We start from the raw sequence: 27,033 nt of genomic DNA on the forward strand, positions 1-27,033 counted from the left end.
AGTATGCCCATTCTTCTTCGACCCTTCCGATGTCTTCCTTAGGTATACTTGTTTTAATGTGTGTCTGAAACACTTCATTTATTTCCTTCTCCTGCAATTTCCACACCCTTAGCTTTCTCTGCCTAATCTCGGTCATCTTTTGTATCTTTCCCATCTTTAACTTCGCTATCACAACTCTGTGATCTCCTTTGAAAGATTCACTTGGGAGGGCTGTTACATCTACCAACATTTTCCTGTTACCTTTCTCGACCAAAATGTAATCACCGAGCTCGATAGCTGCAGTCGCTGAAGTGTGGCCAGCATCCAGTATTTGGGAGATAGTGGGTTCGAACCCCACCATCTGTTTACTTTTTTTATTTACCATTTTCCACCGATTGTAATTACTTTTTAAAAAATACCTTCTTGCCTGTTTTATCAGCCATATGGTACTGCTTAATAGTCCTACTTGTTCGACCTTCCTTTCTATCACATTTATTTTTAACTATGACAAAAACAGCTTGGAGATCAGTAATACCATCTATTACTTCAGTTTCACTCTACAGCCCATCTGGTTTTACCAGCATGACGTCCAGGATATTCTTCCCTCTAGTTGGTTCCATCACTTTCTTATGCAGCTGTCCTTCCCAGGTTAACTTGTTTGCCATTTGTTGGTCATGCTTCCTGTCGTTCGTATTACCTTTCCAAAATTGACGTTTGGTAAATTGAGATCACCCACTACAATAATGTTCCTTTCCATATCATTTCCCACATAGCTGATTATATTAAATAATTCCTAATCGGCATCTGGTGCACCCTTTCCAGGTATGTACACTCCAAAAACAATAAGTTTCCTATTATCTTTAGAGACGAGCCTTACACCTAGAATTTCTTGTGAATTTAATGTGAACTGTGTTTTCTAGTGGCATTTTGAAATAAACAGCGTCTGACCAGCATTCCCAATTTCAGAAAGCAAATAGGAATTATGCTTCTGAAAATGCATAACGTGGTGATGAAAGGCCGTCAACTTTTTTCATAGGCAAGTGGGAGGTGGTGTGAAATTGATGTACTGCATATCTTCGTATGCACAATCTGTTTCTTTGATAAAATGTTCTTTATCCACCCACGGCTTGCATTAAAACCCTCCTTTATAAGTTCCTTTGCGATCTTTAATGATTTTAGTTGATGTATTTCAGTTGATACACCATAACCTAGTTCACATCTTTTGGTCACGTATTTATAAAGCCGTCCTTCAATTTCAGGAAACTGTGCACTCAGCCCTTGGAAAGCTGTACTATTACTGTTACTTTTTAATAACTTTTCTTTCTTCTTTCTCCAATAATGAATACATGATTATCAATAACATTTTTATTGCTGGTGGCATGATTTCCGACAATTTTGTTGCAACTTTAACTTCCTCACTCACAGTAAATGACTGCAACCACTTTTTTGAAATCATCACTTGTTACCACTGATGCTTCTTCACCCAGAACATAAAGTATTAATCAAATGCCACATCATGTGGTTCCTATAACACGGTAGTGAGCGATGGAGCATAATTTAAGCCATTACCAAGTCAATTTTGTCAAAAAGATTGTTTATCTTTCTGAAATTCTGTTAAGAACCCCACAATCTTGTTCCTCTGGTCATCATTTATATGGACGTTTTCATATGTATTAAGTAGAGCACCTTTATTTGCTGCATGCATAATGTCCAAATCTTGGTCTACCATAATCGGTCAGATTATAGCAGAGTATCTATTATATTTCCTGGTGCTTACCTGTTCTTGATATCTGGTTAGGAACTTCTCTCAATGTGACCAATGTAACTAGCAAAACATTGTGAACACCAGAGTTGAAACATTATTAAATGCTTGCATATTGTAGAATATCTTCGAATTAGTATTGCTTGTTCTAAATGCAATATTCTGCTTTTTAAATATATACTTTATCTGATGTTTGTTACCATACTAGTATTGTAAGAGAAAGTGATGAATTTCTTTTATCTCTTTGGGCTCTTTGATCGGTGTTGTGCCCAATAACATTTTAATTTTCTTAATAATTTTGTCAAAAATTTGATATTGCATCCATTATTAGACACTATGGTGTATATAGTATTTATTTTTTATACTTATTAGATGATAGAATGTTAAGAGCTGTATGAATCAAACTACAAAAGGTGGCTTTTTTTACGAGTGCATGGTTGAAGGGAATCTTGTTTGATGACATTTACCATTTGAGTGGGTTTTCTAGCAATATTGAACATAAAAACGTTACTGCTTCTTGTGATTTTGAGATACGGTAATTTAATAATTTATTGTCTTCTGATTCCATTGTAAATTTGATATGTGGATTTAAAGAGTCAAGTTGCTCCGGTAAAACTTTACCATAAGTGATTTGCTAGTTAATTTTTTGTCATCGGCGCATCTTGTCCAGTAAAGAATTCCATTTACATTGTTGATTTTAGTTTCTTTCCAAGTTTTTTATATAAATTTCAAGCAAGATTCCCAAAACTGGTGCACCCATTGAGAGTCCCTTTTGCTGATGAATAATATTGTTCAAAAATAATAATTGTTCTACAGAACAAATTTTAAAATGTTCAAAAACTCCTATGTCTAATTTACTTACTTTATGGTGTTTATTTGAATTTTCATTAAGTTAATTGTTTCATTTATAGGGATGATAGAATACATATTGGTAATATAAAAAGAATGTATGGTGTAATAAGGTTGTAATTTAAGCCTTTTAAAGAAATTACAGTGTTTCGTTAAAAATTTGTGGATGAATTGAGAAGTTTTGTAGGTGGGACTGTTCCTAAAATGAATAATCGGTCTGATGGTAATATCATTCTTATGAATTTTGGGTAAGGCTCTAGCTTGAGGTAGTCTGGGATTTATACTGATCAACTTGGAGATTTCCTGCTCACTGGAAAAGAAAAGAATGTATGAAATACCTCTTTTAAATTTCTTTAATTTTTGCCAGTGGGATCCTTTTTTTTTTTTTTTTTTTTGAGAAAATGGCAAGGAAAACTGTTCTGTTTTATTAAAGTAATAATTTTTAATCATCAAAACAATTGTGTTCCTTTGTCGGCTTTAGTAATTACTACAGGGTTTATAAGAAATATACTGTCAAAAAAATCAGGGATGCTCTTGTTAAGAATAAAGCTGTAATCAGATTGGCAGAGGAAATTTTTCTTTTCGAAAAATTTTTTTACTTTCTTACTTCCGGGCGTGCGATTCAAATTGACAAACTCGCCGTATTTGCTATGCCGGAGCACAGGCCACTTCAGGGAAGAGAAGAGGGGGAGGGGAAGTCGGGTGTACGATGGAGACAGATAAAATGCTCCGTGCATATGTACATGTTCCCTCATTCGACTCACACAGGATTGTACTTGTCTTTTACAGGCAAAATCCATAGTTCGTTTATTAAACAGCCGTAACTGCACACACAATACAAGAACACACTGTAATTAAGACACACTCATCACTCAAATAATGCACACATCATTTCTCCTCTCGTCTGTTGGTCGCAGTAACGTTCTTTATTATTTAACGTGCTCAAAGTTGCAACGCTGCTGCCCCACAATTGTGTATTCCTTCTCTCACAACATTGTAAATGGAATGAAATACCAAATGAAGAAAACATCACTCCCAATGGTTTGATTACAGTAGATGCTCAATATGTCCCGCTCCTACATCGATGCACAGTTCACAGCGGTGTAGTAGTGACCTTTGGACTCTGTTCAGGATATGTGCTGTGTCACAAACAACAAGATATTAACAGTGTTTCGTTAAAAATTTGTGGATGAATTGAGAAGTTTTGTAGGTGGGACTGTTCCTAAAATGAATAATCGGTCTAATGGGAAAATCATTCTTATGAATTTTGGCTAAGGCTCTGACTTTAGGTAGTCTGGAGTTTATACTGATCAACTTGGAAATTTCCTGCTCGCTGAAAAGGAAAAGTATTATGAAATACCTCTTAAATTTCTTGGTACAAGTTCATCTTCTCTTTCTATGGGGTTCATATTGTAATCAGTTTGTGCAGAACAAACTGTGCCTTGCCCTCTGGGGCTGGGAGGCGACTATGTAAAACAAATGATAAATTTGTGAATTTGCACCGAATATTACATCTGTCTTCTCCTCACTTCCCCTCTCTTCCCTTCCCTCCTCTGACGCACAGTAACAGGCAGTGGCTGGCCCTCTGGCGTAGCAAATACGACAAGTTCATCAGTTTGAATCTCACGCCCAGAAGTAACAAAAGTAACATAATTTTCTCGAAAGGAAAAATATTCTCTGCTAATCCGATTGCACCATTGTTCTTAAAACGAAAAGCATCCCTGATTTTTTTTCGGTATAGTTCTGATACATCCTGTATGTTGTTAGGATTTTTGATCTCCCGTTTCAAATCTACCATTTGCTTGTTAGAAATAAAGGCCCATTCGATTTTTGTTCTTTATGTATGTTATATAATTTTTTCTCAACTTCATATTGTAGCTTGTCTTGTTTTTCTGTTGGCAGTTTATTAATACCGTATTCTGTGTCAGCTACGGTAATTACAAGATTATTTGGGTTAGAGAAAGTGATCCAGTTGTGCTTAGGGACATTGCTTAGGATAGCCTGAATTTCATTGAGCGGTAAATCAGTAAGAGGGCCGAAGACCTAGATGTTAGGCCCCCATTATACAGCAAGCATAATCGTCAGCAAATCAGTAAGATTTTTAATGGGTAAGTGACATTTTTGGGTAATATCTGTACTTTGAGAAGTAGGATCGGTTTTTGAATCGCTTGCTGCCTTACTGATTTTGAGATTCTCTAGCTTTTTGTTTAAAAGTATTTTGTTTTTTTGGTCAAAGTGTTAAAAACTTTCTGTTTTACATGACATTGAAAAGTGACCCATTCCAACGGGGCCAGATGAAGAGGATTTTCCAGATGTGCGTTATATAATTTAGCATTTAAAATAGGTTTTTCTTTGTAAAGAAACATTGTTTCATATTTGATCAACAATAAATTAGTTCTAGATTGAGTCTTTCACACCCAGTTTGAGTTCTTAAATCTTCCAGGCATTGTTTTGCAAATATGATGTATTCTCCAATTTTTGTTACTTTTATTTTAAGATTAAGATAGTGATTTGCTTCCTTCTTTGCTTGGTTGGCTCCATCATTACAAGTGCCAAATTTCTTAATTGGTCCCACACTGACTTGACAGTTCTTAACATTAAATCTTTCTTTAAAAGAAATTATTTATATTGGTCTACCTCTTCAATATATCACTGATATTTATTAAAATTTTACATTGAGTAGTTCCGTTGGCATTCATGTTATAGGTTAGGTTTTACTCTGTCTTGATTTTGGTTTGGGGGAAAGAATAAATAATATTTTTTATTTAAGTATTGGTAAGTTTGTTGATAGAATACTTGCAAAGATAGGGTATTATAAGGTACTGTAACTTCCGCAGCCTTTTAAATTCACACAGGCAATAGACACGCTAGAGCCTCCGTGACTCAGGCGGCAGCATGCTGACCTCTCACCGCTGCGTTCCGTGGTTCAAATCTTGGTCACTCCATGTGAGGTTTGTGCTGGACAAAGCAGAGGTGGGACAGGTTTTTCTCCAGGTACTCTGGTTTTCCCCGTCATCTTTCTTTCCAGCAACACTCTCCGATATCATTTGATTTCATCTGTTAGTCATTAATCATTGCCCCAGAGGAGTGTGACAAGCTTCAGCAGCCAGCACAGTTCCTATCCCTGCCGCTAGATGGGGGCTTCATTAATTCCATTCCTGACCTGGTTGAAACTGGAAACAGGCTGTGGATTTTCAATAGAAACGTTATTTCTATAGAACCTACAATGGTTGACTTACACCGAGCTGTGGTACCTCATTTTTTTTCATTCTTCAGCTGTTAGATTTATTCTGAAATGCCTGACTTCCCACCAAAACTTTAGCCTAAAAAATTTGACTGAAACACATTGGAATCATTCTGTTGAAGGGTAAATTCCTGTAGCTCCTCTCAAATCTATTGGCACCTTGATATGGTGATTATTTCCAAAGAGATTGACAGTTATTTGAATAAAGTACCAGACAGAAAGTAGATTGTCCAGGCAGTCCAGTTGGTCAAAAATACTCAGCAGTTAATCCCCAAGACAAAGGGACTGGGAAAGAAGGAATGTACTATACCATATGCAGTACCTGCCCTTGCATCACAGACAATTTAGAATGTATAGGATGGTTAAAATATTGCTCAACAATCCTCTGGGAGGATTGGAAATTTTCTGTTTAAGGGCATATTTTGGTTTCCATTTCTGCATTTGGTGGTTTGCATTACATATTATGTGCATGTCAAGGTCATGATTCCACTTGATAGAGAGTCTTTTTAAGACAAGTTTTATTGTATAATTCAAGGTTGTATAATGAAAGAGCAAAAAAAAAAATTCTTTATACTCATATAACAAGGTGCCTAAGAATACAGTTGTAATCACATCATCTCTAGTGACGACTTAACCAAAAAAATAGTCTGTTAAGTTTTGTTATGTTTGGGATTTTTGTTTCAAATGAGGAATATTCATGTTTCTGCCAAAGTTAAATCACTTGGAGATTGTGTAGAGTTAATAACTGTTTTTAATAAGATGGATATTTAAGATATATGAAGGGGTACCTAGAAATAACTGGAATAACATTGCCGTGGGCGAAGCTTTTAGTATGCATTTCTGCCTGTAGGCATGTATAGCACAACTCATTGCCAATTCAGTGCCGCCTGTGTTGTCGACCTGGCTTGTTCTGTTTATCTGCAGTGATTGTTTTTGCTAGCGCTGTTTTGTTCTAGTTTCATTTTTTATTATGGCAAGTTTAAGTGGACAACGTGCAGCTGTGAAATTTTGTTTTCTATTCAGTAAAAATGCAGCTGAAACTATTTTAATGTTGAAAACAGCTTACAATGATGATGCTATGGGAAAAACTCAAATGTACTAGTGGTTTGCTCGGTTTAAAAATGGCGACATATCGATTGATGACAAACCTCATTCTAGACGTCCATCAACTGCCCAAATCGACAAAAATGTTGGAAAAATTCGAGAGCTTGTGCTCACAGACCGTCGACAGACAATTGATCAACTGTCAGAGATAGTTGGTTATCTTGGAGCTTGATTTAGCGAATATTAACGGAAGATTTGGGAATGAAAAGGGTTGCTGCCAGGTTTGTTCCTCGGGTTCTGACTGACAATCAAAAAGAAAGTAGAGTTGAAACATGTCGTGTTTTGAAACAACAGCCTGAAACTGATCCAGATTTTCTGTTAGAGGTCATTATTGGTGTTGATTCATGTGCTATGGTTACCACCGAGAAACAAAGCAATAATCAAGCCATTGGAGGATGTCATTGTCACCCTGTCAAAAAAAAGTCGTCAAGTCAAATCAAACATCTAAACAATGCTGGTTTGCTTTTTTGATGCCAAGGGCGTAGTTCATTCAGAGTTTGTTCCCCCAGGTCAGACCGTCAATCAAACCTAATTTGAAAGTTTTAAGATTGTGCAGCAGTGTTTGTAAAAAGAAAAAAAACCCACGATTTGTGGTAAACAGAAGACTGGTTCTTCCACCACGACAACGCACTTGCACACGGAGCCATCTCTGTTAGACAGTTTTTGGCCCCATGCGTCGTACTCACTTGACCTGGCTCCGTGCAAATTTTTCTTGTTTCCATGCATGAAAAGGGGCATGAAAGGACACCGATTTTTACAACATTGAAGAGGTCATGAAAGAAATGAGGGAGGAGCTGTCAGCCATTTCTAAAGATGTCTACAAAGAATGTTTTGAACAGTGGAAGCATCGGTGGGACAAACGTATTAGTTGTAATGGAGAGTATTTTGAAGGGGATAAGGTTGTTTTATAAAAAAATTAAAATATATAGCTTTTAAAAAATATATATATTTTTTTCCCGGTACCTCCTTGTATACCAGAAAACCAATAAGATTTGGACCACAGCTTTTAACCGTGGCTGTACGCCTATATATTCGGGAGTCGGGGAGGGATTGGTTCCCACATTCAGCTGTCCTGAGAATGGTTTACTGTGGCTTTCCATTCTCCTGCACTATGGCAAATACCGGAACAGGTCCTAGTATAGGCCACGGCTGTCAACCCCCTCACATTCTCCGCACATCTACTTCTCCGATACAATTCTCCTGGCCTCGGAGATGGCGTCACCGTCAAGAAGGTCTGCCTCCCCCTCCAGGGGAGGAATGAAAACATTTAGTAGTAGTAGTAGTTAGACGTATGTTACTCAAGATGATAATTCTTGGTTGTGCTGTAGAAACTATTTGCCCTTTTTAACAGAGGCGTAGTGGGTCACTGTTATTGTAGGTGATTGATAACGTATGGTTACTACTCCAAAGTTGTGATTAAGAGACAAAATGATTGACATTCATATGTTTTAATCTGAAGCACACCATGTTGCATTGATATGAACTAAATACCCTTACCTTCAATTTCAGTGTAATGAGTATATAATCTATTTGTATTCCTTTATTGTAAGAAATATAGAGAAGAATCAAGTGTGTATTTTTTTTGTATGAGTTAAGGCACTCAATAACTCCACTTCTCTGAACTGTTCAACACTTGTCTACTTTAAGTTACAAGGTAGTGTTCTTAACAATGCAGTAGAGTTTTAGATCTCTACCTTCATCTGTTTAATAATTTGTGTTAATAATATTCATTATTTTTCCTCAGACTTGTATGTGAAGTAAGCTACACAACTCCATCGGACACCAGACTCTCTTTTCGGAAGTTCTTCAAATTTCAAGTTCTGAAGCCACTGGATGTAAAAACTAAGTTTTATAATGCTGAGGTATTAATTTCTTCTTCAAAGTGCATACTAGTATTTCTACACATCAGCTGTTTGCATGATTTATCATTATGTTATATTAAAATACTATAATGCTATATCTTATATGAATTACTGGAAAATTTTCTGGTTAATGGAAGGTAACATTAACAGGTTACTAATTATAATATTTTTGTAAAGATACTTTAGGAAAACAAATGAAGTACAGCTACTTACCAGTTAAGAATGCATCCCATAATACATGCTCAGAAGAAGAAACCTCAGAGTATTCAAAATGTTTGGTATAATGTTTCTTTTTGCAGTAGTTCATTGCATGATCACATTCCTAGACTTACTGAGGAAGAAGTTAAGGAAGTGGTGAAGGAATTGAGAAGTTATCTAATGTTGAAGTCAGATGCTCTGACGTAAGAATTCTTTAGACCAAGGAGATGGGATGATGATGATCATGATGATGATGATGATGTTGATTGTTGGTTTATGGGACAAAACATGGTTACCAGTCCTAAAGTGGAGGAGGATACATTTTGTGCGAGTTACAGATATTAAAGTGACTAATCTAGTTGGTGTTGATAATCGGACTGTTACAGAAGTCTTGACATAGTTTACACTTTAGTTGTAAATGTTGCTTGAAGTGTACTGAAGAGGACCTTTTGTGGGGGGTAGAACTTTGTGATGGTCATAATCATCATCCTCATCATCATCATTTCTCCTTATCTGCGGATAACCAGGTCTGATCAAATATGGCCCCTTTCCATTTTACTTTTATATATACATTATTTCTCATCCATCACTGTTTTTCATTCCCAGAAACCATGACCTTTTTCCCTTTCCTAATTGGATTGCCTTTGGACTCTTTCTTTTCATTTGTCCTCTTCTTTTTTCCCGATATGTTTCTGCTTATGCAGGTCATTCAGAATTAGACCGCCGCTAGACTAATTATCTGTACCTAGCACAACATTTACCGGAAATACCACAAAGTGGAGAACTTCAAGTACTGAAGAAGTGAATTAATGATAATTTTTGCCTTCTTTATTTATTTACCTTTTTAATATGTCTGAATGATCTGTCAGTATTTTCTATTTTATCATTTAAATTTTCTACCTTTCTATCTCTCTTCATTTCTCACTCTCTCCCCTTGTCTTCTCTAACGTACACCTCTGAAATTTTATTTCTGCTGCTTTTGTTTGAAATTTGTTACTGGTTGGGTCTCAGTTGCACAAGTCATAAGAAGTATATAATATATTTGTTCCTTATTTCTTCAGCCTTCATTTATATAGCTCTGTCTCATAAAATAATCTGTGTTCTGTGATAGAAAATTGTTAAATTGTATTCTGCTGATTTCAATGTCTGCTGTACATGTTAAACTTATCAACCAATGATCGATAATACTTCAGTTACACCGAGTGAGTTGACTGTGCAGTTAGAGGCGCGTGGCTGCCAGCTTCCATACGGGAGATAGTGGGCTCAAACCCCACTGTCGGCAGCCTTGTGAAGATGGTTTTCCATGATTTCCCATTTTCACACCAGGTAAATGCTGGGCTGCCACAGCTGCTTCCTTCCCACTCCTGCCCCTTTCCTATCCCATCGTCACAATAAGATCTATCTGCATCGGTGTGACGTTAAAAAACCAACAACAACAATTTTAGCTACAGTTCTCTCTACTGTATCACATTAAGTATCCTGCACTTTTCAGCCTTGTCACCCAAGTAGATGGATTTGCTCCATATCAGGAGCCCATTTCTCCTAAACAGGCATTGCCAGGCATTGCTCGCCCTTATGATTGCAAAAAATTCAAGCTCAGATTCTTACAAAATCAGACCAGTACTCTTTATAACCATCTTGGTCTCCTCAAGCCCAGTAGGATTTTGATGCTAACTTCCAATCTTCTGTCCCTTTCAGGACCATTTTCTCTGTACTAATATTCAGACACCAAACTAAATGAGCCATGATTCTAGTAAGATCTTCTGTCTGCAAAAACATTGCTACGAATCTTACTTTTTACATTGTTCTCAAGATTGTATTTCAGCCAACATTATTGATCAACTGTAGTGCAAACTCTATGCAGCCTTCTTCATTGGCTTACTCTAGGCACTACCTGTAAACTTACCAAAACTGAGCTCCCATTTTCTGCCCACTTCTGGACCTACCAAACAATATTTGAAGTCCTTAATTGTTTACTCTTATCTTCGCTTTTTTGTACACTGATTTCACAAGTTTTGACATCAGTGTGATTGTTTAGGAAAGCACCTGGCCCTAACACTAGATAGCCTACTTACATTTATATTTCCCTTGCTCTTTCCTATGCATTCTTTTCCTTCCCACCTTCTCTTCAGACAGCATGCAAGTAAGTATGTGATAATTTTGGGAGCCACTCTTCTTAGCCAGCAATGATTCTACCAAACGTTTTGGACCCTGTGTTGTTTCTCCTTCTGTGTGTGTACTAGGTGGTAAATTGCTGATCTCTATCTGTTCCCTTGCCTTGTAGAATTTTTCTTTCTTTCTTTCTTTCTTTCTTTTCTGTACTTGCATTTTGATCTCTACATAATAGATTTTTAGAAAATGGCAGAAATACAATATATCAAAGCTTTCAGTTTGTGAACATCATTGGGAAGCAAATTGCTGGTTAAACATTATTCAGGGATTCTTCCTATTACAGAGATAGTTACAAGTTAATTTAGATTTTTACCTACATTTGTATAGGTATAGCAGTGAAATTGGAACAAATAAGGTTAAAGGCCCCCTCAGTGATAAAGCCCCTGATAAAGTTGGGAAGCAGAAATGTGCTTGTCAGGGTCTGAGAAGAGATAGTCCTGGAAGAACTGGAATTAATGAGGGGAGAACACGTGTATGAAAACAACGGTATATGAAGATGTGAAATTTATCCTTTGCTGTTTTCATGTTTGTCCTCGCTTGCTTTTCTAATGTTCTTTTTTGCTCATGGAAGTCCATGTAGTATACTTGTCCTCCTTTGTAGCTCCCCATCTCTGATGATTGGCATTGGGGCCGATGACCTTCAGTGTTAGGCCCCTTTAAACAACAAGCATCGTCATCATCATCATGATTGTCATTTGTGTAATGTTGGGTATTCTGCTCTAACTAGGGAACTAACACTGAGCCGATATTGAAAACCACCTTGAAATTTTGCTAGAATCATCTACGTCCTATAGGATGCTCACTTTCCAAAAACTAGCTGCGAGTTTCAACTAGAAGGTTCCAAAATTGAATCCAAAATCCTGAGAAACATAGTGGGTATAACTTCATGGGATGTTAGAGTTATGACTGGACAGGCCTGATTTACTGGCAGAAAACATATACACATGCTGCTGTCAGGTGCACACCCCACCACACGCCTGTGTGGTACCTGGAACTGTTTGGGGATATCCAACTGCTGCTAACTCACTGCTTTCATGTGAGATGTTCAAGGTTTGACTTTAGAACCTTCCAGTTAAAACTCGCAGTCAATTTTTAGTAAGTTAGCTTCCTATAAGATATGGATGATTTTAGCAAACTTTCAAGGCAGATTTTTGACAAGTACCTATCAATAGCGCTCCCCCTGTAAGGAATTTTATTACTATGTAACTGTATGAGTCTAAAGAACAAGAATTTCATGATCTAAATCATGAGACTGTTATGTAGCTGGTTTGAAATGAAAAAAATCCAAACAAAGTTTGATTCTGTTCCCCATGGAAAACATATACAAATAGATTATGTACAAGGGAAGCTTTTGGACATCCTGACAATTGTTATGAAACCTTCTGGGATAAGCAAGCAAGAGACCAAAGTTACTGGTGAAGTGTGGCATTTTGCAGTCACCTGATTCCTTTAAAACTAGGCTTATGAAAGTGATGTTTGCAGTCATAACACGCCAAACATAGTTTACCTGTTAACTATGAGACACGTAAATGCTGAGATTATGTACAACATCTTGAATTACTTGCACGCACCTCAAGTTGTGTCACGGTAATGTGGTACGAGAAGGCAGTGCTGCAAACAAAGTTATCTCATGCCACGAGCAAATAATGGTGGCACTGGAATCACAGTCAGGAGTGCTTCAAATTCAGGAGAACAGCGAGAATGGCATCCAATGCATTACAGAATGGAAGTTGCATGTCCTGTGACATGTATCCATATGCCTTCTACACATTGCGAGGCATAGGCTGGTACTGTGATGCACTCAGCTGATTGTATATTAAAGTATACAACTTGAAAACGAAGATCTTGTCATGTAGATTGACAGCATTCTTCTCATCATGACGTATGTACTATTCAGTGCATTGCGCAAATAGTTTGTACTGGAGAAAGAAATAGACATCAAGGGGCCAACAGTATTTTGTGGTTTTAGGCAGTATGATCGTATACAAATATACATTCCTGTGCCCAAAGACTTTGGTCGACAAACTTACGCCTGTTTGACCAGACTATGAATCCAGCAACAATGCTCCCTTTAGTTCTGGTTCCTAGGGCCGATGACCTACATGTTAGGCCTCTTTAAACAACAAGCAAACAGTTCTGGTTCCAGTACATTATGCATACAGGACAGTGCAAGAGCTATTGATATCTTATCATTGTTGCTGCAGTCGTATTATATATTTGAAGGTTGGTTATGCTATAGTGTGTTGGAAATGCATTTGCCAAATTTACCATTCGCTTCCTAAAAGCAGATGAACAGTTTTTTTGTGATGCATCCTGACATAGAAATAAGCACCTGAATTGTGCAGGAGTGGATAGTAGATGCAATGTTTTGAACAACAACTTCATACTAAAATCAGTTTTGGTCCATATTGAACACCATGTTGGCATAGGTTGCATTAGCAGAAATGGAGACTGTAACCTTGCGTACAAACTCCCGCCTAGCAACGAACCTTGTGATACTGTGTGATGTTATTTTATAGAGGCATTTGAATTGATGCAGGAAATATTGCTGGCTTTAAAATTGGGAATACTGGGCAAGTTGGCTTTGCTGTTAGGGGTGCGCAGCTGTGAGCTTGCATCCGGGAGATAGTGGGTTCGAACCCCACTGTCGGCAGCCCTGAGGATAGTTTTCCATGGTTTCCCATTTTCACACCAGACAGATGCTGGGGCTGTACCTTATTTAAGGCCACAGCCGCTTCCTTCTCACTCCTAGGCCTTTCCTCTCCCATTGTTGCCATAAGACTTGTCTGTGTCGATGTGACATAAAACAAATTGTAAAAAATAAAAAAATAAAAATTGGAATATCTAGCAAGCAAGATAGCTGCTTCTTTCATGTACTTTGAATGCTAGTAGTGAATTGCATGTCCTGTGTCTCTCGCATTCAGGAATTTGGTGCACCTATGCTCAGAAATTTGAGCATTTCTGGGTTCTAGCATCCCAGCTCTCACAAGCACCTGTACTATTAGCCTAACGTTTTCCAGTGATGTCTTGATTTTTCAGGTAGTTGTTCAGTGGTTTTCTGTCCAGTCTTGACACTGTCAGAAATACTTTGTATTGTTATGTTTTCTCTCTGATGTAACTGTTTGTGGATGTGTTTCCGTTTCACGCTGGGAACTGGTTTCCACGTTGTGTGTTGGAGTCCCTGCCATATTACTATCTTCAGATAAAGTGTCCATTTTTCTATTGCTATCACACTACAGTGTCTGTACTTCCCACATGACAGCACCACCATGGACATGTTTCTCTAGTAGCTTATACAACTCCTGTGCAATGCATCTGTCAATATCTTGCAGGCATGCTACCTACTTGGTAATTGTACATCACCTCATTCAGCAGTATCTGTACCACAGGATGAGGGTTATAAGTCTTTTTGCTGAATGCATAACAGTGTAAACATATCCCACATGCTGTATCCGCTAACATAGGAACTGGCCTGTCCTCTGAATTAGACTGCTGTAGTAACATTCACTGATGTACAGAATATCTGCCAGGCGTGCATAGTATCACATAATGATGTCATGACCCTCAGGAAGTGTGTTAAGTGTGTTATGACTGCAGTCATTACAGTCGCGCGCTCTACTTTCATAAGCCTTGTATTAGGGTTTGCGGGTGATAGCGAAATGTTGCACTTTTCACCAGTTACTTTGGTCTCTTGCTTGTTCACACTTTTCATGACTATTTTTGTCGGGAAATCCGAAGGCTTCCCTTGTTAGAGTGTCAGGAGAAATGTAGAGTTTCAAATACTTAAGGAAGATGGGCACATTATAATTGTGGATATTAGGCCATCAAACCATATAAAATCTCTACAACTGGGTGGTAAAGAAAAAGAAAACCTCCAAAGAGAGCTACTTCCTGTATGTACAGCTTACAAGTTCTAGTTTGAATTGATGCAGTTTAATAAAACTTTCATTAAAGACGTACACATTTGTCTTGAAAACTCTGTTTAAGCTGTTGGGAAAAAAATACACAAATTTCTAGAGTACAAAAGAGACAAGGTGAGATTTCTTTGCTGCTGTCAATCTTTGGCAAATTTAATGAGATATCCTGAGTGTTGTTTACTGTAGTCCTGGATTTTCTACTTTCACTCGAGGCAAATTGTTGTATGGTTTATTTCTGAAATCCCAGAGTACCTCTCCAGTTTTAGGATAAAATAATTACATCACGGTAATTCAGCTTACTTGGTAGGTTTCATGTACATTTTTACAATTGGAATAGTCTTAGCTCATTGCTGATGGGACATTAGTAAATGTAAATTGTGCTTGGAGAGTTATTTTTGTTGGTGGGATTCGAGTAAACTCAGGTTTAGGAAATGCATTTGGTTTTATGGATCTCATTAGATGTCATACTGCTGGGCTGAATTGCTCAGATGATGGAACACTAGCCTTTAGAACTCAAGTTGGCGGGTTTGATTCCAACCTCGTCTTCAGCTTCATGTCAGTAGATTTACTGGCATGTATGTAAGAGAATTCTTGTAGGCAGAATTCTGGTACCCCAGTATCTCCAAAAACCCTAAAAGTAGTTCGTAAGACACAAAACCAGTATCTTTATTACAGGTCATGGTTGATCAGATCTTTCTGTATGTACACTTTGGTGTTTTTTGCTCTTATTTCTATTGTCATTCTACTTATCTTCCTCCCCTGCAAATCATGTGACCTTGCCGCGGTGGGGAGGCTTGTACATCCCAGTGAAGCAGGTAACTGAGCTGCAGGTGCAACCATATTGGATGGGTATCTATCAAGAGACCAGACTAACGAATCGTTCATCGAAAGGGAGGTAGCAGCCTTTCAAAAAGTTGCAATGGTGGCAGTCAATATGATTGACTGATTTGGCCTTGTAATAACACTTAACATGTTTAGCTGTGTTGATACTGTTACACGGCTGAAAGCGACCGGGAACTACAGCCGTAACTAACTCCCGAGGGCATGCAGCTCTCACTGTTGAATGTACTGACGATGGCTTCCTCACGGATAAAATATTCCGTAGGTGAAGTAGTCCCCCATTTGGATCTCCAAGTGGGACAACATGGGAGGGGGCAATCGTCAGGAAGAGGGATACTGATATCCTGCGAGTCGGAGTGTGGAATGTTAGAAGTTTGAATCGTTGTGGAAGGTTAAAGAATTTGAAAAGGGAAATGGATAGACTTAAGTTAGATGTAGTTGGTATAAGTGAAGTACGCTGGCAGGTAGAGCGGGATTTTTGGTCAGGTGACTTCAGAATTACTGGGGAACTTCAGGAGTTGGTTTAATAATTAATAAGAAATTAGTCCAGTGGTTAAGCTTCTATGACCGCATAGTGAAAGGATTGGTGTCCAGATAGACATCAAGCCAATGCCCACCACAACAGTGCAGCACTATATGTCTACTACTTCAGCAGATGATGAAGAAATTGAAAGATTATATGAAGGGATACAAGATTTAATACAATATGTAAATGGTGACAAGAATCTAATTGTGATGGGAGACTGGAATGCAATGGTAGGCCAAGGAAGAGAAGGTAATACAATAGGAGAATTCAGATTGGGACAAAGGAATTAAAGAGGTAGTCGGCTGGTTGAATTCTGCAACAATCTTAATTTAGTCCTTGCTAATACTTGGTTCAAACACTACAAATGATGGCTGCATATGTCGACAAGTCCTGGAGACACTGGACAGTGTCAAACAGACTTCATTATGATTAGCAGAAATTCAGAAACCAGGTGTTGGAATGCAAGACTTTCCCTGGAGCAGATGTGGACTCTGACCACAATTTGTTGCCATCTGAAGTTGAAGAAACTGAAGAAAGGAAGGAATGCAAGGAGATGGGATCTAGACAGGTAGAAAGAAAAGAGTGTGAGGGATTGTTTCAAGGAATATGTTGCACAAGGACTAGATGAAAAGGCTGAAGGAAACACAATAGAGGAAGAGTGGATAGTCATGAAAAATGAAGTCAGTAGGGCTGCTAAGAAATGTTAGGAGGGAAGAGAATCAATGGATTACTCAGGAGATACTAGACCTGATTGATGAACGACGAAAATACAAGAATGCTAGAAAGGAAGAGGCAGAAAAGAATACAGGCGATTAAAGAATGAAGTGGATAGAAAGTGCAAGGTAGCCAAGGAAGAATGGCTGAAGGAGAAGTGCAAGGATGTTGAAGGTTGTATGGTCCTAGGAAAGGTAGATGCTGCATACAGGAAAATCAAGGAAACCTTTGGAGAAAGGAAATCTACGTGTATGAATATTAAGAGCTCAGATGGAAAGCCCCTTCTAGAGAAAGAAGACAAAGCAGAAAGATGGCAGGAACATATCCAGCAATTGTATCAAGGTAAAGTGGTAGATGATTTGGTTCTGGTTTTGATGTTGATGAAATGGGGAGACCCAATTTTGAGGTCAGATTTTGACAGAGCTGTGAGAGACATAAATAGGAACAAGGCACCTGGAATTGATGACATTCCCTCTGAAATACTGACTGCATTAGGAGAAACCAGCATGGCAAAATTATTTAATTTAGTATACAAGATGTATGATACAGGGGAAGTGCCATCCAGTTTGTTTTTTGTAACAACTTTCTTTATGTCGCACCGACACAGATAGGTCTTATGGCAACGATGGGACAGGAAAGGGCTAGGAGTCGGAAGGAATCGGCCGTGGCCTTAATTAAAGTGCCTGGTGTGAAAATGGAAAACCACAGAAAACCATCATCAGGGCTGCCGACAGTGGGATTCGAACCCACTATCTCACGGTTGCAAGTTCACAGCTGTGTGCCCCTAACCGCATGGCCAACTCGCCCAGTCCATCCAGTTTTTGGCAGAATGTTGTGATACCTATTCCCAAGAAAGCCACTGCTGATAAGTGTGAAAACTACCACACCATTGGTTCAGTATCTCACACCTACAAAATTTTAACGCGTATTGTTTATTGAAGATTGGAAAAAAAAGTTGAAATTGGGTTGGGAGAAGAGCAGTTTGGCTTCAGAAGAAATGGTGGAACATGTGAGGCAATCCTGACTTGACATCAGATTAAGGCGGACAAGCGCACATATGTGGCATTCGTAGATCTAGAAAAGGCATTCGGTAATGTTGATAGTAGATTGAGATTCTGAAGGTGATTGGGATCAGATGCCGAGAAAGAAGAGTTATCTACGATCTGTACAAAAATCAGTCTGCAGTATTAAGAATCAAGGTATTTGAAAAAGAAGCAGCAATCCAGAAATAAGTGAGGTAAGGTTGCAGTTTGTTCCCCCTCCCCCCTCCTTTTCAGTGTTATATAGAACAGGTGGTAAAGGAAATCTAAAAGGGATTTGGAAGAGAATCGCAATCCAAGGAAATGAGATCAAAACCCTGAGATAAGTCCAAAACAAAAGTAATGGAGTGCAGTCGAATGAAGTCAGGTGATGCAGGAAATATTAGATTAGGAAATTAAGTCTTAAAGGAAGTGGATGAATATTGTAACTTGGGTACATGGCAGAAGAAAGGAGTACATAAAATTCAGATTAGCTCAACCAAGGAAGTCCTTTCTTTGAAAAGAAATTTGCTCACTTCAAGGATTGATATAGGGATTAGAAAGATGTTTTTGAAGACTTTCAACCGGCGCATGGCTTTGTATGTATGTGAAGCATGGACGATAACTAGCTCGGGAAGAAAGAGAATAAAAGCTTTTGAAATGTGGTGTTACAGAAGAATGCTGAGGGTGAGATGGGTAGATCAAATCACGAACGAAGAGATACTGAATCGATTTGGCTAAATTTGATGAGAAGAAGAGAATGATAGGACACATCTTCAAACACCCAGGTCTTGCTCAGTTGTCTTTTTAAAGGAAGTGTAGGTGGTACGAATGGGAGGGGTAGATGTGAAGCAGATTAGAGCAGATGTAGGATGTAGTAGTTACGTAGAAATGAAAAGGTTAGCACAGGGCAGGGTGGCATGGAAAGCTGCATCACACCGGTCTATGGACTTATGATGCAAAAACTACTACTACTACTACTACTACTACTACTACTACTACTACTACTACTACTCTTTGAAATATTCCCTGGCTTCAAACCTCATGTTAACACATTTCAGAAGCAATGCAGTTGGTTCTCCACATGTTTTTAATTTTTTTCTGTTGTTATAATTTATTTATTTTTATTCATTCATCAGTCAATTAATTTACTCATTTACTTATTCATTCATTCATTCATTCATTCATTCATTCATTCATTCATTCATTCATTCATTCATTCATTCATTCATTCTGAGTATCGGCCCTATGAGCTATTAGCTAAAGGGTGGGACTGCCGTTTACAATTTTGGCCTTACAGTTCATGGTAAAAAATTTTAATATTCCTACTATAATAAACTTATATGTCAATCGCAACAATGTTGGCAGTGCACTAGGGATAATTAGCAATTATCGTATTTACATGAATAATCCATGCATATTTTTAAAAATATTGAGTCGCGAAATTGGGCTGCGGGTTTTATTTGCATCAAGGTTGGCAAGTTTTCGATGTTGGATGTACTCTTATGCTTTGTGTAACTGCGGATGGAAGAAAAGTGCCCCCGTGACATATTTAAACAGAAAACAATTCAGACTTTTGATTTAAAACTGCATTTACATTTTTTAAAAAAAAGTATTTTACAGAGTAATTTAAATTCAAAATTTCTCTGTGTCACGATAGAATGCGTCTTCTGGAACGTGTTAGGGGTAGCTTTCCGCACTTTCTTTCACTTCGGTGTGTTGACAGTGTGTTTCATTGTTGCTAAGTTCGAGTGAAATCGTAATTATTTTGTATTCAGCGTAGGGAACGCCACAATATCATGTAACAGGTTCTGCACGGAGAAGCAGAATCTGCGAACACTGGCTATGCCGGCAGTTGGCGAAAAAGCATGGCTCATAATTATAATCAATTCATACACACCGAACAGTACTGTCAGTGCCAATGAAACTGCATTGTTTTTTTTTTTTTAAATGCATAGCCAAAATGGACGTTTTTAAAGGAGATGTGGTCACTGTACTGTGTTGCAATGCAGATGGAAGCGAAAGACTTCCTTCCCTCGTCATTGGAACCTCGATAAGCCACGATGTTTTAAGGGCATTGGGTACTTTCCGTGCAAGTACAAGGTATCTAAAAATGCAAACAGTACAGTAATCCAAAAAATAAAGCACTTGCACAGGGGAGCCAGCATAATTTGTCATCATGTTTAAATCCAGTTTCTTTATTTCTTTTGTTGCATGAGGTTATGTTAGTCACTGAGTTATCCAAGTGCATTATTTGAATACTGTAAATGCACTTTGTTGGATACATTTTGGATTTTTTTTTTTTCTCATTGCATTTGAAAGTTTTAAACTGTGAATCAGTATTAGTTGCATGCAGTAACGGGTCTTGAATATTTTGTGATGCGGCAAAAGTTGTCATTTCTCAAGCACAAGTTGGCAGTTAATTCTAAATCACGTAATTCAAAGTCAGATTTTTGTGTCCCAAAGAGTTCGAATTAACAAGGTTTTACTGTACCGCAAAACTAACATCAGTGTTCGCCGGCGTGTCTTTTTCAATGTTTTACATTTCACAAAAAGAATTATCGACCACTGGTCATGTTAATATTTGGGTAAAAAGAGACCGTGTGTGAAAAGTGTTTTAAACGTGGAGTGTGATGAATTTGTAAGTAGTTTAGGAGAAGATTCTAGTGATTCAAGAGACAACGAATCTTCCGATCTACAGGGGATCGAGCCTATTGCAAGTTCAGATTAATGAAATACGTAGGCCTACTTGCTAATTTTCATGGCAAATATATTTTATAGCAGTGATAATATATTTTCATCATCTCAGATATGTTCAGGCAAACAGTTATATCCGTAAATTTACACGTTCATCTTTGCGTAAAGACCACGTGGACCTCGCGGAGTGATATGAAATGTTTGTTCATTCCTATGTTACTCTTTCGGTGGAAGGAATTTTAGTTCATTTCATTTTTGTTTTTTTTAATGATCCTTCCTACCGTTATTCGATTATTCGGCAGCGGGGATCATTCGTGTAAATATGGTACATTTAACTGTGGCAATAAAAATGAATACATTTCTATGTATTTTTGTGAAAAATAAATAAAAACAGACTTCTTAAATAGTGAAAATATTTTAATACTCCTTAACTCAATTGGTAATTTGTTATACGATGCAGGGCAGAATATGCTATACTTTTTGTATCGTACCTTAAAGAGGATACATGGCCAGTGTATATCTGATCAATTGACCAAATTTGGTAGTTATGTATGTCTTTCCTACAGCTAATTTCTGTGTTTAAGGAGATCATTCCATTTTTAAATTGGTACATGAGTAGTGCTTCAGAGTATGTTTTTATGCATTCTGACAGGTAAAATGTTCATGTCCCTGTATGTCTCAGTGGAACATTTCAGGAAGTTGTATTTATAAATTAATCTTATGGCCCTTTTTTGAAGTATTTCAAGTTCATTTATTTCTTCTCTATTGCACGAACCCTAAATTACATTTATATAAAGTAGATGTGAGTAAATAAGCGAGTCCCATTGTAAGAGAGTATCTAAATCCCTTTGTACTTTATCCATTAGTTGTTCTTCACTGTCATCTTCATAAAAAAGGAAAATGTCATCTTCAAATAACAGCAATTTACCATATAGTACAAGTTTTCCTAGATCATTTATAAATATCAGGAAGAATATTGTTACTAGTACTGACCCCTGAGGGACACCAAACATAATTGTTGGTTGTAGGCCGATTGTATCAACTTGTTTTCTTGCTATTAAGTAACTTTGGAACCACCTATGTGCTGTTCCTCGTATTCCTGCTGCTGTTAACTTATTCAACATGTGTGGATGATTAACTGTATCAAATGCTTTTGCTAGGTCAATAAAAAGGCTTGGCATAATTTTATTGTTATCGAGAGAATATTTATATCAGAGTAACTATGTCGAATATAGCTAATCGAGTGCTGCGATTTGGGAAAAAGCCATGTTGATTCTTAATGAAAAAGATACACGATTTTAGGTAATCCGTTAATCTTTCTTTTACTACTGACTCAAGTCATTTTGCAAAGAAAGACAGGACACACACACTGATCTGTGATTTCCTGGGTCTGATCTACCCCACTTTTAAAAATTTTAGAAGTTGAAATTATTTTGAAAACTTTTAGTGTGAAGAAATGGTGAAATGATGAAATTACTTTTAGCGATGATATGCCCACATCGTAAAGAAGAAAATTATTGTGGTTGAAAGCGAGTCTGAAAGTGACAGTGATGTGTTTCTTCTAATATTTGTAATGTAAGTAATTATGCATCTGAATTAGATGATCTGCTTGTAGTTTCAGGTTTAATGGAATTGGCAGTATCTGAAGCTCACAAGTTGTATGATGTGTGTTTGATGATTTAGTTTAGCTGTTGCAGAACAGACCAACTTAATGTCTCAAGCAAACCATACAAGCTTGCAAAGTACCATCTAGAAGCTTAAAGAGGACTGATGTCTGGGTAGTTGAGCTTGCAGAGTTATTGCTCTATTTATATTGGTAATAGGCCTGTAGATTGTATTAGTGTTAGAATGACAGTTGGCCTACAGATCTACATACAGAAATTCAGTTTATTTTAAACTAATGAGCCAAAGAAGACTTGAACAGGTTCTAATGGGCACCTCAGAAACACCTGCAGCAAATTTTACCATCAGTGTCAGGTTAGAGAAGTCAGGCTCATTTGCTTCTGTGACTGCATTTTGAAAATGACCACCAGTGCAGATGGTGTCGAGTACAGTGTGGTGAGGAAAGTGCAAAGATATTGGTAATCAAGTTAGTTAGCTATGCTCTATGGGTTGTGTGGCTTTAAGCTTTAATTTGGTAAATGGTGCATTTGAATCCCACCATCAGTAGCACTGAAGGTTTTTTTCTGTGGTTTCCCATGTTCACATCAGGCATAAATTGGGTTTGAACAGTATCTTGAGGCAATGTATGCTACCTTCTCAGGTTTGGGCCTTTTCTAACTCAGCATCATTGAAATGTACTTTAGTTAGTGCAGTTTGAAACAGGTAACGAAAATCATAAACTACTGATAAATCTAATATGCCAATGACTGACCAGATAAACAGATAGTAAGCTGTCCAGTATACAGTTCAGTTTCATGAGTTGTATCCAATGGCTACTAGCTGGCAAGGAAACTTTAAGTAAATATTCATTGAGAACATGGAGGACTTCCCATTCCTTAAAGAGAAACTGGAGAAATAACAGTACCACATGAACTGCTCTTGCAAATCACCCTATGTCTGTGAGCATAATGTGAACAGTTGTGTCAAACTATAAGTTTGCTTGCTTGATTTCATGTCTACTTCTTAACACATGAGAAGCATAATGACAAAGAACTATGCGTAAATTAATTATTAAGCAACACCCCAATTATTATTAGAAGAGGTAGATGACATTTCTGCAATTGCAGGCATTAAAGAAGTATTAAACTAAAAATCAAGGATATTTTTATATTGACAATGTGATATCTGCATCAGCCTCACAGGAAGAGGTAATAGCCACCTTTGACCATCTGAGTGAAGAAGAACCTTAAGAGTCAGCAAGGACAAAATAGATTAAGTGGTGTTCAGTAGAGGAACAAAATAGTTTATATGGGGAGATAAGTTGAAGCCCCGAGCAAGTTAGCTGCATTGTGTGACCCATGTAGCCGTAAAGTTGCTTCTGGGAGATTCTGGGTTTGAAATCCATTGTTGGAAGCCTCAAAGATGGTATTCTGTGGTTTCCCATTTTAGTAAAATAAATGCTGGGTCTGTACATCAAACGTGACAGCCACTTGCTTCACAGCCACTTGCTTCCCTGTCCCTGCCCTTTCCTATCTCATTGTTGCTGAAAACCTATTTGGATTAGCATGACATTAAACCACTGGCAAAAAAATAAAGCACAAATGAAGGCAAGTTGGGAAAACATCAGTATGGCTTCCAAAGATATTTAGGAACACATGAAGCAATGCCAACTCTGTCTGATCATAGAGGATTGAATTAAAAAGTGTAAGCATGTGCTTGACATTTGTAGGTCTAGTACAGGCAAAGGCATTTTATACTATTGATTGCCTAAGCTATTTGAAATTCTGAAGATTATTGGAATCAAATACTAATAAAGATGCGTTATCTACAATATGTTTAAAAATCTGCTATGATGAGAACTTCAGACAATATCCAGAAAGGAGTGAGATGGGTTTGCATTTATATAGAACTGTTGTAAAGGAAGTCAAGGAGGAATTTGGAAAAGAATTCACAGTATAAGGAGTGGAAATTAAAATTATTTGATTTGCTGACTATGTTCTTCATCTAAGTCTTCATGAGCTGGAGAAATTACTGAATGATATAGACACAGTTTGGGAGAAGGATTACTAGATGATAATAAATAAATCCAAAACAAAGGTAATGTAATGCAGTTGAAGGATTTCAGTAGATGCAGGAAATATTAGATTAAGAAACACAATCATCAAGGAAATAGAGAAGTGTTACTTCGGTATTCAAATAATCAGAAATGATAGAAGTAAGGACATAAAATGCAGACTAGAGCAAGCAAGAAAAGCATTACATTCATACATACATTTTGTTCAGAAAGAAGGCATACATTCCAGTATTGACTCAGTTAAATGTAACTTAAAAGCTTTCTAATCTGTCAAACACACAAGTTAAATATACATATTACACAATAACATACCTGTAAAAACACATTATTGAACAAGCAATAAAAATACACACTGTAAAGCAAAGAATGACATGTTTTGTTCTTGAAAGAACATCATCGGATTCTATCAAGTCATACTAAAATATTTAGAATATAAATGTTTATTTCTGCTTAATACTCCATCTGGTGGAGTAGAGACAAAGGAGGACATCATTAAGATAAGTTCCAGTTTTCAAGTTCCTAAGTATTGCCAAAAATCTGATTCTGACAGTTACTCTTTGACCTGAAACCACACTGGTTTTCATCCAACTTACTCTCAACCACTCATCGAACCCTCCCTTCCAAAATACCAGTGAACACATTGCCCAGTATACTGATCACTGAAATACCTTGAGAGTTATTGCAGTCCTTGCTGTGCCTTGTTTATAGACAGGTGCAGTTACTGCTTTCGTCCAATCACAAGGTACCTTACTAACGTTCTATGCTAATCTTATTACTTTACTAGCTGATGTACCCGTGCTTCGCTACGGGATTCTCAGAAAGACTGACATGGTGGTTTTCCTAACTTAATCCAACATAGGTCATTACAAAAACGTCAGTAGGAATGTAGCGATTGAAAGCAATGTTATCATATAAAATACTCGATCAAATGAAACACCGCAAACTTTCTCACTTTCAACGAACAGTACTACGGTGCCGATCTAAGAGTCCGAAGTTCCAGAGCTGGAATAACCAGGTCGCAGACTGCCGTGAGCACTCCTCTGTCATTATTCCGTTAAGCATGCACACTACTCATTCCAATCAGTGCCTCCGAGTAGGGATTGAATAGCTCGAATACTATGATGAACCAATGTGTTACAAACCAGATATATCAGAAAATGTATGAACCAGAGGAATGGCATGCTACTTCCCGCCAATATACAGGCAGGCTGTTTCAGTCGGTACGACCAGGCGAGTTGGCCGTGTGGTTAGGGGCGCGCAGCTGTGAGATTGATATATATAGATTTATCTATACGACCACTAATGACATAAATAACTTATTTGAGAATTACATTTCAGGCCTTCCCCTAAACTACCATTTCACTCAGCGTGAATAAAATAATTTATAGCCTAGATTGTAGTGGATCATCACCCAACATTACATGACGATTTTCATTAAATTCTCTTCAGCCGTTTCCTCTTGATGCGTGTACATACATACATATAGATGGACAGACAGAAATTACGGGAAAGTAAAAAAATGCATTTCCTTGTTACTGTAGACATGACAGATACAGAAATACCATTCATTTCAAATTCTGAGCAATGTACAGGCAAAACACTTATTTTATATATAGATTACATTTCAGGCCTTCCCCTAAACTACCATTTCACTCAGTGTGAATTACATTATTGATAGCCTAGATTATAGTGACCTATTCCCAGACTTTGCATACCAATTTTCGAGAAGATACGACCACTAATACAATAAATGTTTGACAATTAAATTTTAGGCCTTCCCCTAAACTACCATTTTTCTCAGCGTGTATAGCCTATATTGTAGAGACTTATTTCCAATGTTTGTCTACTGATTTTCATTAAGGCACGACCACTAATAACATAAATATTTCATCATCATCATCTGTTTACCCTCCAGGTTCGGTTTTTCCCTCGGACTTAGCGAGGGATCCCACCTCTACCGCCTCAAGGGCAGTGTCCTGGAGCTTCAGACACTTGGTCGGGGGATACAACTGGGGAGTATGACCAGGACCTCGCCCAGGCGGCCTCACCTGCTATGCTGAACAGGGGCCTTGTGGAGGGATGGGAAGATTGGAAGGGATAGGCAAGGAAGAGGGAAGGAAGCGGCCGTGGCCTTAAGTTAGGTACCATCCCGGCATTCGCCTAGAGGAGAAGTGGGAAACCACGGAAAACCACTTCCAGGATGGCTGAGGTGGGAATCGAACCCACCTCTACTCAGTTGACCTCCCGAGGCTGAGTGGACCCCGTTCCAGCCCTCGTACCACTTTTCAAATTTCGTGGCAGAGCCGGGAATCGAACCCGGGCCTCCGGGGGTGGCAGCTAATCACGCTAACCACTACACCACAGAGGCGGACACATAAATATTTGAGAATTAAATTTCAGGCCTTCCCCTTAACTATCATTTCACTCAGCGTGATCAAAATGATTTATAGCCTAGATTGTAGCGGTTAATCACC

General features: G+C 37.9%; 1 protein-coding gene across 1 annotated transcript in view; it reads left to right on the top strand.

Annotated features, from left to right (window-relative positions):
- Nucleotides 1-27,033, top strand: part of LOC136864247 (trafficking protein particle complex subunit 13) — a 249,419-nt gene that overhangs the window by 91,406 nt on the left and 130,980 nt on the right. The window contains exon 5 of the mRNA XM_067140988.2: nucleotides 8,683-8,800. Within this exon, the coding sequence (XP_066997089.2) occupies nucleotides 8,683-8,800 (118 nt within the window). The remainder of the gene's footprint in view (nucleotides 1-8,682; nucleotides 8,801-27,033) is intronic.

Source organism: Anabrus simplex, chromosome 2 (assembly GCF_040414725.1).
Source record: "Anabrus simplex isolate iqAnaSimp1 chromosome 2, ASM4041472v1, whole genome shotgun sequence".
NCBI classification, from domain to species: Eukaryota; Metazoa; Arthropoda; class Insecta; order Orthoptera; family Tettigoniidae; genus Anabrus; species Anabrus simplex.